Here is a 12485-nt window from a genome sequence, read left to right on the forward strand (position 1 = left end):
ACATTAAAATCCCCCAGCAGTGTGCTTTTGTGCTTGTCGATGTTCACGTCAGCTCAGCCTCAAGCTGCCTGTTGAAAGGCACATTTTATTTAGCCGATTGAGATCATAATAGTTTTTTGTTAAAATTCCACTTAGGCTGTGTGAACTAAAAAGTACTACAAGAAAGTGTCGTTTAAATTTTTTTTTATTTTCTTCTCTATTTCTTTATGCTTACTCTGTCATTTGTTAAAGGAAAGAAAATGCCAATGGTGAAAATATTTACCTCAAATTTGAGGTCATTTTTTAAACTTTGAAAAACTTGTGCGGAGGAAGGCTTTCTTGGAGAACTGAGGCGAGGTTATTCAGGAGGCACCTGTTGATGTCTTCATAGCTTCCTAGAGTTCACACCTCCGGCCAGAGAACGCCTCACTACTTCAGGGTCAGTGGTAGAAGCATGCCCTTTACAACACAAAAGACAGATCGAGAGAAATGCTTAGCTTCTCCTCAAAATGGAAAAAAATTCAGTTCTGTCCCAATAAATCTGAAAAAATACATTTGAGACTTCAACAGGAGAAAGTCAACAACTTGGGTGAATAACCATGCTATCCATCAGACCATCACTTGAAACTTCACATAAGCCACTCTTTAGTACGTGATGAACTGTGTATTTGGTTACAGTGAAGAAAGTGGGGTGGGTAGCAGAGAAGAACCTGGGTACAAACACAAGTGGGGAAGTGAAGAGTCTTCAAAGCCACAGCATTAGACTTGCAAATGTGTTCCCTTCCCAGGCATAAGATTGCTAAACATCCAAGTCCTTTTAATTTACAAGTGTATTCATCAAGTCGATTGATGTGATATTCATTGTTGGAATCTTCTGAGTAACTGGGAGTCATTTCAACGGTGTTATTTATCTGTAAAGGTTATGATCTGGTTTTAACTTTCCTTTATTTTGTTGGGACATGATGTTTTGATGTCTTAAAGGCTGGACAGATCCTTGCTCCTTCCCCCCAACCTATGCCATTTAGAAGCAAGATCCAAGTCCTTGCCTGCTAACAGAAGGAAGCCACTCACAGCAAAAATGACAGGGTACAGCTCTAAAGCCAAATACAGGTGTTTCTGGTATAATGCCACATATGCACTCCCAAAGAACCACATCTTGTGCAAAATCACACACCAACATTAACTGGGGGCTATAGGAAAAACAGGATTGGGGGAGACCATTCAAAATCTGTAGAACTTTTAACATCAACAGGATCATAACAATACTAATTAAAAAAAGAGAAAAGGAAAAAAAAAGAACCCAGTTAAATCTCTACCACATGTGCTTTGTACCCATCTCAAGGCCAGTCATTTGTAGCCTTAAGTATAGAATGAAGGGGTGGAGGGTGGTTAAAAGAGTGGAGATTCACTTATAATAAAAACCATTTTCATCAAAATTAAAATGGGATCCAAGGTGTCAGGGTGAAAAAGTTTCCTTCTGCCCTTCTAAGTTCTTGGGCTGGTCTAATAATTAAATTAACATAAGACAGATTAACAGGAGAAGAATTTAATTTTGTACATACAGGAGCCCCAAAGATGTGAGACTTACGGGCAAGTCAGGAAGCTGAGGCTAATATATGCCGTCCTCAGCTAAGGAATGAGCCAGGGGCCTGGGGCTTCAAAGAGGGGAAGGCAATTCACAGGAAGATAACAAGAGCAGATGTTTGGTAGTTAGAAGCTTGCCCTGCCATGCAGATAGGTCTTTCAGATTAAAAAAAAAAAAAAAAAGTATCTCTGATAAAAGCTCTCTTTCTGGGCCAGGTGCCCTATCTAAATTCTTTCAGGCAGTTATGGGAGAGGTAAAAGTTTTTCTTGAGTCTTCTGGGTTTTGATGGTCTTCAGCTAAAAATACAATACACCTGCCAAAGTGCTATGTTTTGGGGTGACATAGTCTCCTTGTGAAAAGCATAGGCTTCTTCATTAATCCTTTCATTTAATACTGTGGGGAAATGTTGCCACAAAGCAGCCTTTGCATGCACAGCCTTGCTGGATAGCCTGATACAGTGAAAAGCAGAGTAGTTGTTGAAACTACTAACCCAGCCATTGCTTGCATTCAAAGAAGGCACTTCTGAGTCTGTATCGTTAAGTCTTTCTCTTAATTATCAGAAAGCTTTCTACTGAGGCTTCAAAATATTAGCATGAATAATGAATGACCTAATGATAGGGTTGAGTAGTATATCAGAAAAGAGAAGATCGTGGGACTAAGACTAGATGTTTACAATTACAGAAAAAGAGGTCTTATGAAAACTAACGTCCAAGACATTAGCACGTTGTGAGTAATCACACGTGAACCAACACCATGACTTTCATGATAATCTGACATTATACCCTATTTGCCAATTGCATATGGCACAGCTGGCCTCAAAGATCCATGCCATAGTAGGGCAGGCACTAGACCATCCTAACTTTTGTTTTTCAGCCCCCCTTTGTAATGGAGAAGTGGAATGTAGGAATAATGGAAAATCAGACTGTAGAATGCACTGTCACATATGAGGTAAGCTTGGGGTTGGGCAAGGGTGGGGTGCTGGTGGCTTTACCATAAGTTTCTTAGTAGGAATTTATTAGCTCCCTCAACAGTGCTTAAAATTGGAAGAGAAATTATTTAACCAACATGAATATGGGAAGATTAACATAATTACTCTAACAAAATGTTGGTAAGGAAAGAGAACAGGATATTCTTGCCTAGGTAAAGATTGAGACAGTAATACATCTATTCATCAGCTAATGATTGAACATCTACATGCTGTGTAACATGTTAGGTACTGGGGTTATACCAAACAGTGACCAAACCAAAGCTCTGCCTTCTTAGTGCTTAGAGTTTAGGGGTAGATCAGCGATTCTTCACAAGGACAGAGAACAACTTCTACTGTCACCTGGTGGGGAGAGAGGTCTATTCTCAAAAACAGATTACATATATTTTATATATGGATAAATAGAAAAACTGACACTTTAAAAAATATGCTACTAAGATTAAAATTCACATATTTAGCAAATACCTGGCAGTTACTCTTCTATGATTAGGGCAGACTAAATCTATACTCTCTCTTGCGGTTCCAATGAGAGGAGATCGATAATAAATAGGTAAGCAATAAGCAGAGAGTGATAAGTGGTAACCAGAAAATAGTGAGACTTGGGCCATGAGACTGGGTGGTTAGTTAGGGAAGGCCTCTCCTCTGAGGAGGAGGCAGCAAGAAAGAGCACAGGAGAGTCAAGGCCAAGCTCCTGAGGCAGAGAGGACAATGACAAAGCTCCCGAAAGGGGCAGGCTGGATCACAGAGGTTCGTGGGGCCACAGTGAGGAGTTTGGATTTACTATAAACACAATTGGAAGCCAATGGGGTGTTTTAAGCAGTCTATTGCTTAAAATAATCAAATTATGTTTTTAAAATCAGCAATATCTTCGGGTGCCTGGGTAGCTTAGTCGGTTAAGCGGCCAACTTTGGCTCAGGTCATGATCTCACGCTCTGTAGGTTCAAGCCTGCATCAGGCTCTGTGATGATGTCTCAGAGCCTGGAGCTGCTTTGGATTCTGTGTCTCCCTCTCTCTCTGCCCTAACCCCACTCACACTCTGTCTCTTGGTCAAAAATTAATAAGCATTTAAGTCTTTTTTAAAAAAAATCAGCAATATCCACATGGCTGGTGGAACATAATGCTTTACAAGGTAGAGAAACCCTGCAGGAACAGGGGGGAGGGGAAGAAGTAGACCCCAGAGTCTCATGACCCATGGAGATATTATATTAATATGCATCTGCCATCAAAAGGATATGCATTTCATTCATTCATTTTATTATTCATTCAGGAAACATTTGGTAAGGATTCACCAAGACCCAGGCACTATAACAGGAGTTTACACCTGTTTTATCCCATTAACGTTGTATAAATACTGAGAGATAGGCAGCATTAACTTTCATAGGGAAAACAGGCTCAGAGAGATAGAACGAGGTCCCGAGGTCTGGGGTGGTCGGTGGAGTCACACCCAGGCTCTCAGACTATAAACAGTTTCCACTATTCCTCAGCTGTCCTACCTGTTCCCTTACCAGCAGTAAGATGAGGGAAGTCAGCCTGTAAATGGACTCCATGCACTGCTGCATTGTGATGGTCTTCTGAGCCGCCAGATTGGCTCTGATTCAGCATTGGAAATCCATACCCTGGCTAGTCCACTTATCCAGGGTGATCTGATGCCGCAAGCCAATGAGTATTACAATAGTTCCTTATCCTCACCAGCCAGGGAGCACAGCTTGTCAGGGATGAGGTGCCTGAGAAATAGCATTAACTGTCAAAGTGCTGCTGGTAGGACATAAAACCTAAATAAGAACAGTTGATTGGTCCTGAGAAACATGGAATCTAGACTGTTGTGGAACCTGTTGACCAGCCCCCACTATGCAGGAGAGCCTTCTTTTTAGTAACTTTTCTTCTCCTCTCTCCTTCCTCTTCCTCCTTCTCCTTATACTCTGTGATGATGTGCTACTTGTGTCTGTAATTGTCACTGCAGGGTTTTTTAAACATATTTTCATAACCATATCGAAGTCTGAGAGGCTCCTGAGCCTGATTTGTGACACCCGGTCATGAAGGGTTTCAGGATGAGAAGGTGGTGTGTCTTGATCTGGTATCTTCTCCTTTTTCTAGTCCTTATTTTTACCTCCCTACCCAGTCTCACTTTTCTGTTACCCTGCACCCTCCATGGGGATAATTATCCACCAGACTGCCCACACCCACTCAGTTACCCTGCTGATCAAAGGCAGTCGTGGGCAAAATAGGGGTCAGATTTTTAGGTATTCAAATCTGTCTTCAAGTACTCTAAACAGAAGAAATTGTTTTTCAGTCCTTAGTAAGCAAAAAGGTAAGTTGAGATTCGCCAGATAGAATAAATTCTGGGAGATGACAACCACATTTTGAACTACTATAATCCACTAAGGTATAAAGTGGTCAGAACTTTCCTTTTAGGAGCGCCTGGGTTGGCTCAGTTAAGCATCTGACTCTTGATTTCGGTTCAGGTTATGATCTCTGGGTTGTAGGATCAAGCCCCACATTGGGCTCTGGGCTGAGACAATGGAGCCTACTTGAGATTCCCTCTCTCCTCTCTCTCTGCCTGTCCCCTGCTCTTGTGCATGCACACGTGTGCTCTCTCAAAATAAATTAAAAGCAAACAAAACACTTTCCTTTTAATCAGATCACCATATTTAGGCAGGCTGATATTTCACCTAATGCATTATGATAATAGTGTTCTCAGGAGTTAAATGGGAGTGACATAATAACTTGAGTTCTTTTCTTCCTGTTTTATAAGCACCAGCATGTCGTTGTTTCTCTCTCTTTTTTTTTTTTTTTACAGAGTGATGTTAGAGCTCCAAAGAGCACTAAACATGTCCACTCAATTCAGTGGAGTAGAATGAAACCTCAGGATGAAGTGAAAGCCGTTCAGCTTGCCATTCAGACACTACTCCCCAACTTAGAGGGCAGCTCTAGAAGCAGGTCTGACTCAAGTAAGTTAGAGATGTGTGCTAGACTAGATTCCAAAACCTTAAATATCAATTTCTCATACCAGGGGTAAGTGCCAGTCTGGTAACAGACAATATAAGACTTCCTTCTTCTATTTTTAGAATATTGGTCTTATACACATACTATATGAACAGTAGTGTTTATGGGCTGATAAATATTAGCATATTACAATAAATTTCAGTAGTTGGATAACTATGATAAAGACAAAAATTAATAATTATGTTATACTGGTAAATAAGTATATGTCTATTTATACACTGACATATTTCGCTTCCCAAATCATAGACAGATATTAATCTTCCGTGTCCCGCAAACATTCCTATGAAACCAATGCAATTACTGGGGCAATTTCTTGCGTCCTGAACACCACCGATACATCAAAGCATAAGAATGATAGGGGAAGGGTAGGAGGAAGGGAGGAAGAGAGGGGAATAATAAAGGTAAGGGAGGACAGAGAAAGAGAAAACATGAAATGCATATGACGGACAGTAGTGACAGTAATTACAGATGCTACACTGAAACAATTTAGAAATTACACAGGGGAAGCCTGGCTGCCTTGCTGTTAAATTGGTCATTATTTGGTAGATTCAGGGAAGAGGTCCTGACCTTCACCTTCACAGATGTCTAGAAATTCTAATACAACCCAGAGTTAGGCTCTGGGGGACTGCAACAAGCTAACAGATGCATGGAAGTTGGGTGCATAAACCCCCATGCAATTCACTTTTTACCAGGAGAAATATACCTGCCCGGCGAACCAGAAATACATGTTTCCTGATCAGTGCATTATTTTTCCTGGTAAGAAAATATACCTGAAAAGCCATATCAGAAGGTTCTTTGATGGCATGGAAATAAAGTACCCCGATGACTGCTGTCACTGAGTTATGAGAACCTAGCTAACCGTCCTCTACTCTCAGGACTAGCTTACCAACTGGACCAGATCTTTCCATACGTCGGCCAGCTGGGGTGGCGGGGCCGCGGGGGCAGTTGGTTTGGTTATTTTCTTTCACAATGAATCATGACAAGACATTCTGGCCACCATGACTGAACTGGAGTTTTCACCAAGCCTTCTCGGCTACACACATATTTTCAAACCTCTCTTAGGGCAAGCTGTTTCTACACACCACTAACCCAGGTAATGGGTGTTGATTCTCACTAGTGGCCCCTACCTGGAGCATGGCATTTCTAAGTTCTTTTATTTGGTAATCCAACAATCTCTTCTTGCATGCCTACTATCACCTTTAAAAGGACTTCTTACTATAATAATTTTCCCCTCCCAAATAATTAATATTTACTGGCCACATTTTACTTCTATAAGGGCTTTCATTGCTACGATTCTATTTGATCCCTACAACACTCCTGTGCAATCTGTGGGTGTCTTCTCTCTCCACTTCTGCTATATTTTTCCCTTTTACTAAAAGCTGGTTTTCTGTTTCCCCAGCCACAGGACTCAGAATAGCTGCCAATTGCCTCCAAGTTTTACATGGTTCAAATCTCACCGCTTTGAGAATCACCAAATACTTCAACAGTCCCAATTCTAGATTTCCTGGAGGAAGACTGTTGTGTTTTTTCCAAGCATTCTCTTCTGGACCAATTAACTCTGTCAGCAGGAGGAGGTGGTGGTGGGTAGCATAGCCCAGTGGGGGACGCAGGTGGTGAGGACATCCTGTGCAGTGAACTGTAGCCATATGGGTGGAAACAGGGGAGAGACATTCCCCAAAGAGGACAATAAGCAGATGTCTGACAAGTGTCCTGTACCTCTCTGATATCTAAATCTTTTGGGAGAAAGCAAATTATTTCTCTAAGAGAGTTAGGAAACATCAATACCCTTCAATCTCCCAGTAGAATGGCTTTGGATAAACCTTTCCCTCTATTATTAACTGGAGAGATTGTGGGATAAAAGGAGAGCCCCACCACCCCCACCCCCACCCCATGGCTCACTTCAGTTTTAGCTAGTTTGCCTCCCCCTTCCTTCTTCCTTGTATTTCTTTTTCCCTTTTGCTGTGAAAACTCAGAGGACACCACCTGGACCAGTTAGGATATATTTTTTTAGCTGCAAGTAACAGAAAATCCAACTTCAACTGTCTTCCTCCCAAATGGACCAAAGTGCAGTCCCAGGAACAGTAGCCTCAGGATCAATGGGAACTTGTTAGAAATGCAAATTCTCAAGCCCAACCCCAGACCTAATGAATCAAAAACTGGGAAGAGGGACCAGCAACCTTGGCATGCAAAAGCTCTGAAACACGGGTTTCGGCTGTAATAAAATAGTTATCTTCTGGACTGAAGAAGTCCAGAAGGCAGCTGGGCTCAGGTCCAGTGAGAGAAGCTGGCTCACTCATGTTGAGGACCAGGAACAAACCTCTCCTTCCTTCCGCTCTGCCATCTTAGTATGTGCCTTTGCCCACCGCCTAGCTCTGCCACATTTACTGTCACCACACAAAGATACGGCAACGTGCAGAGGCCACAAAAGGCCGATGCCTTCCCTGCTCTCCTGTCCAGGGGTGAGAAAGACCTGCCTACATGCCGCCAGCAGACCACCTCTCAAGTTGCCTCGGCCAGAACTGAGCAACTTGTCCAGTCCTAAACATGATATCACTGCATCTGGCTCAGGCCAATCAAAGTCTGCCACTAGAGCCAGAATGTGGTCAGCGCCCCCCACTGTGCCTGGCTCCAGCAGGTGGTTGGATGCAGGACAAAATGAGGGCTCTGTCAGAAGCTAAAATTTCAGAGACATCAAGGGGAAGGCAAGAAGGCACTGCGGTTGCGTGAAGCTGTGAGGAGTGTCTGGACACAGCAGGTCAACCTGTGCAGGGCAGTGAGGGAGGCTGCTTGCTGGGAGTCAGGAGGGAGCGGGCTTCTATTCCTCTCCAGAACTCATGGCAAGAACAGCCCAGGGAGGACTACAGGGAACTCAAGAATGTGGGCAATATGGTTCAGGCCCTGGGGGGCCGGGGGCCCGGGCCAGAAAAGACCCAAGGAGGGAGGCACTTACTTATTCACTGAAATAGAGCTTACCAAATGGTTCCTGTTAATTCACCATTTTCTTTTACCTTAACTTCTCTTCCTGTTTGCTGTGAAGCTTCATTTTTCATGGATTAAAAACAAAAACAAAAACACAAAAAAAACATTTCTTATTCCTGGGCCTCAGAATCTCTCCTCTGGAGATGTGAACAGTCTTTCTTCCAAGCAATCCCTAGCTGTCTCAACCGGCTGGAACCCGATTTCTTTTATCTGCACTGAGGGTTCTTGAGGATTTAAAAGTGCCTGGTGGCAAAAAGCCTTTCATTTACTGAACATGCCCTTACCATCCAAAACACACCAAGAGCAATCTCTAGAAGTGACAACATGGCTAAGTGGGAAAAAGATGGGTTTTAGATGCAGAAAGACCTGGATTAGCTGAGTGACCTTGGGCAAGTTACCTAGCCTCCCAAGCTGCAGTCTCCTTGTTTACAGAATAAGATTATTAGTACTTACCTGAGAAGATTATTGAGAGGATTAAATAAGGTCATGTAATTAAAGCCTATGGAACAATGCCAAGCATATAACATATACTCAGTAAGTGCAATCACCCTTATTTTTTAAAGTGTTTCTAATAATAAAGGAAATGTCCTTATACCTAGCCTAGAACTTCTCTGAATGGTAAAGATTGAAGCATCCAAACAGGCTTGAATGATCTCAAGGCAGTCTTATGAATCAGACCTGCAGCTTTACAGTGGCTGAAAAGATGCTCATTTCCATTTCCTCTGCAGGTGCTGATCGCCAGTGGCTGGATACTCTGAGGATGCGGCAGATTGCATCCGATACTTCTTTACAACGTTCTCAGAGCAATCCTATTCTGGGGTCACAGTTCTTCCCATATTTCAATGACCAGGATTCCTATGCTGCTGCCGTAAGGCGGACCCAGGTGCCCATTAAGTATCAACAGATTACACCTATAAACCAATCCAGAAGCTCCTCTCCTACTCAGTATGGACTGACCAAAAACTTAACTTCTCTGCATCTCAACTCCAGGGACAGTGGCTTTTCCAGTCTTCCAAGTGACAACTCTTTAGAGAGGGGTCGGTACTCAGAGAGAAGCAAAAACAAATATGATCGTGGTAGTGCATCACTCAATTCTTCTCCTAGGGGAAGGTACAGTGGGAAAAGTCAGCATTCCACTCCTTCAAGAGAAAGATATTCTGGAAAATTCTACGGGGTTTCTCAGTCAGCACTCAATACTCACCAGTCGCCTGACTTTAAGAGAAGTCCAAATGACTGCCACCGGTCCAGGACCATACCGGGGATGCCTCTGCACACAGAGACAGACTCAAGAGCCAGTGAAGAGGAGAGCAGAGTCAGCGAAGGAGGATGGACAAAAGTGGAATACCGAAAGAAACCTCACAGGCCCTCTCCTGCCAAGACTAACAGGGAAAGAGCCAGAGGAAACTACCGGGGAAGGAGAAACTTTTGATGAACTGAACTAGAGAAGTTTTCTTAAGCAGGTTTTTTTTTTTTCCTTTTCTTTTTTTCTTTTTTAAGATGTAATGGATTTTGATAATACCTTCAGATGGAATTAACAAAAAGACAACTTTTCCAATTTTGGATTTAGGAAATGCCTTCTAATTGAGACTACAGCCAAACCACAGCTAAAATGATGGATGTTGGCTGCCAAGGATGATAACTAGACTTCAACATAACTATACATACCTGCATCCCCACACCCCAAATTAACATTTTGACAGGAGAGGATATGCCACCTCATTTCCCTAACCACCGCCATTCTGGTTAGCAGGGCCTGGGCTAGGGTGAGGTTCAGTGGGGCACTTGTCTTGGGTGCAAAAGTTAAGGGGGTACCAGAAAGCTCGGTAATCAAGATACATAACATTCTAATGCAATATTTAAATAAGTGAAAATTAATGCAAAAATTCTGTGATAAACAAATCAAAATTCTACATAAATACAGGATCAGTATTACTGATTTTCCCTCTTGTCTTAGACCCCGGTATGGCTTGGTAAGGCACTGTTACTGTAGATCCTATTTTAAAACTTTGATATTTTGTTCATCATGAATTTTTGCATTAATTTAAAAAATACTGCATTAAAATATCATTTATCTTGATTACTGAGACGCTGGGAGTTTTTGGTTGTTTTTCTTGAGGCCTCCTTAAATTTTGTGCCCTAGGCAAGGGCCTCACTTGCTTTACCCGCATCCTGACACTGCTGGTTCGTATTTATTTTAGTAAGGTATTTGGATTCTTATCCTGGTCAAAGCTGAAGTAATTTGGCTTGTCATTTTTAGACAGTAAAAGAGGTTATTGAACTTAATCTTGATTATGATGCATATCTCCTTCATTAAGACTCATCTGAAACCAAAGATCTAAACTGCCTAGGAGATTTGTGGTTACTGGTTTTCCAAAGCTCCCAGGGACTGCTTTTGAATATTATTTTCTACATTTTACTAAAGGAGAAGCAAAGAGGGAAAAAAAAAGTCCATAAAGACCCCCTGGAATGTCAGAAATCTAAAATCTGAAAGAAAACAGACACAGAGTGGGATAATAACGTCACAAGCCACAAGCCAAAGAAATTTAAAATTACCAACATCTTTGTTAACACAAGCCAGTAAATACCATCCTTGCAGCAAGAAAGCTCTAAGCAGCTGGGGGAAAAGAGGTAACCGGTACAGGTGGGAGGAAACTGCCTGCCGTTTAGGACAGGAATCGTGAGATCCAACTTAGGAAATTCTTCATTGTTTACAATTCAGAAAGTCAGGAGGAAATAAACTTTTATGTCAAATAAATAAATGTTACATTCCAATACATTCTGAGATTCTGTTCAACATTCACTAACCCTGAATATCCAGTGTCCTTTGCCTGCACAGGATTCTCAGTGCTCTGTAGAAATTCAAATGCCACACTGGTAATTCTATGGGGTTGAGTTCTCTCTTAATAGAAACCAGTCATCAAGTACACGCTTATATTCCCAGAGAAGCGGATCTGCTCTAACACAGTGCCTGGGGCCTGGTGGAGGAAACCATTTTTGGGAGGCAATAAAGTCAAGGTTATAGGAAATGACCTTTATTTACAAGGGAAGCTGTGACCTAAACGTTGATGCAACAATTCAATTTTGTAAGTTGTATTGTTTGCCACCTGCATTTATAAGCAAAAGCAATGGAGAATGGTAAAATCAGAGAGCAAGGTGTTCTTTTCCATCATGGATAACCAACATCTCTAAGGTTGTAAGCTCCACTGTGATCTTTTCTCACAAATCTGATAGCTACTACAGTCTGTTTTCAATTATTTTCCCCATGCCCTTTGAGTTTAAATTTAAAGAAAAATGGACTAATAGAAAGTATGCTACCTTAATGGCATGCTGCTTCCAAATAAGCAATAAATTTCTCTGATGAGAATTTTTGGGTAAGTGGCTAAACACAGAACAGAGTCTTAACTAAGTCAGTCTGAAAGGAACACAAAGTATGGCTTTAATTACTAACCAAAATGGGCATTTTGAAGAATTATTTAAGACTCTAGTTTAAAAAGTGTTACACAAATGATTGCTTGTTACAGTCTATTTTCTCTACTTCTTGCTTTCCTGGGCTATGGGTTAGAGAATCCAGGCTGGTAGTGAAATGACTTAATGACCTCAGCCCTATTTAGTGTAGTAGCCGATTGCAAATTGGTTATTCCAAGAGCACACAAAACTGACCACTTTGTAATACCTCTTGGAAAAAATACTTGTTAGCATCAATGCTCCCAGTCAAAACGAAAACAAGAATATCTAGAATCTGATTCTTGGTTGTAAAGAAATAATAAGAGTTGGATGTTCTTTCTTTTTTTTTTTTTTTCTAATGATGCTTATTCACCAAGAGTTGCTTGCCAGGTTGAAAGATGAAATAAGAACAGAGCAAGGATTAACAGAATTTTTTTTCCATCCAACTAAATCAGTTGCCAACAATGAGAAATTATAGAACTTACAAGAGGCTGGATTAAAAAAAAAAAA

General features: G+C 41.6%; 1 protein-coding gene and 1 long non-coding RNA gene across 6 annotated transcripts in view; one reads left to right on the top strand and one right to left on the bottom strand.

Annotated features, from left to right (window-relative positions):
• The window catches only part of MAP3K20 (mitogen-activated protein kinase kinase kinase 20), a 188198-nt gene extending 176891 nt beyond the window's left edge, over nt 1–11307 (top strand). For all 3 annotated transcript variants that reach the window (XM_040475410.1, XM_040475411.1, XM_040475409.1), the window contains exons 18-20: nt 2438–2512; nt 5347–5497; nt 9260–11307. In XM_040475410.1, coding sequence (XP_040331344.1) covers nt 2438–2512; nt 5347–5497; nt 9260–9960 — 927 coding nt within the window. In that variant the 3' untranslated portion in view covers nt 9961–11307. The remainder of the gene's footprint in view (nt 1–2437; nt 2513–5346; nt 5498–9259) is intronic.
• The window catches only part of LOC121030710 (uncharacterized), a 69744-nt gene that overhangs the window by 2075 nt on the left and 55184 nt on the right, over nt 1–12485 (bottom strand). For 2 of the 3 annotated variants that reach the window (XR_005790369.1, XR_005790367.1), the window contains exons 2-3: nt 4055–4273; nt 263–438 (exon numbers count right to left, since the gene is read on the bottom strand). This is a non-coding gene — a long non-coding RNA (uncharacterized LOC121030710). Of the gene's footprint in view, nt 1–262; nt 439–4054; nt 4274–8525; nt 8602–12485 lie in introns of those variants that run through there. The other variant, XR_005790368.1, reaches the window with a different exon arrangement.

The sequence above is a fragment of the Herpailurus yagouaroundi genome, unplaced genomic scaffold (genome assembly GCF_014898765.1).
Source record: "Herpailurus yagouaroundi ecotype Mexico unplaced genomic scaffold, PumYag 140, whole genome shotgun sequence".
Taxonomy (NCBI): Eukaryota; Metazoa; Chordata; class Mammalia; order Carnivora; family Felidae; genus Herpailurus; species Herpailurus yagouaroundi.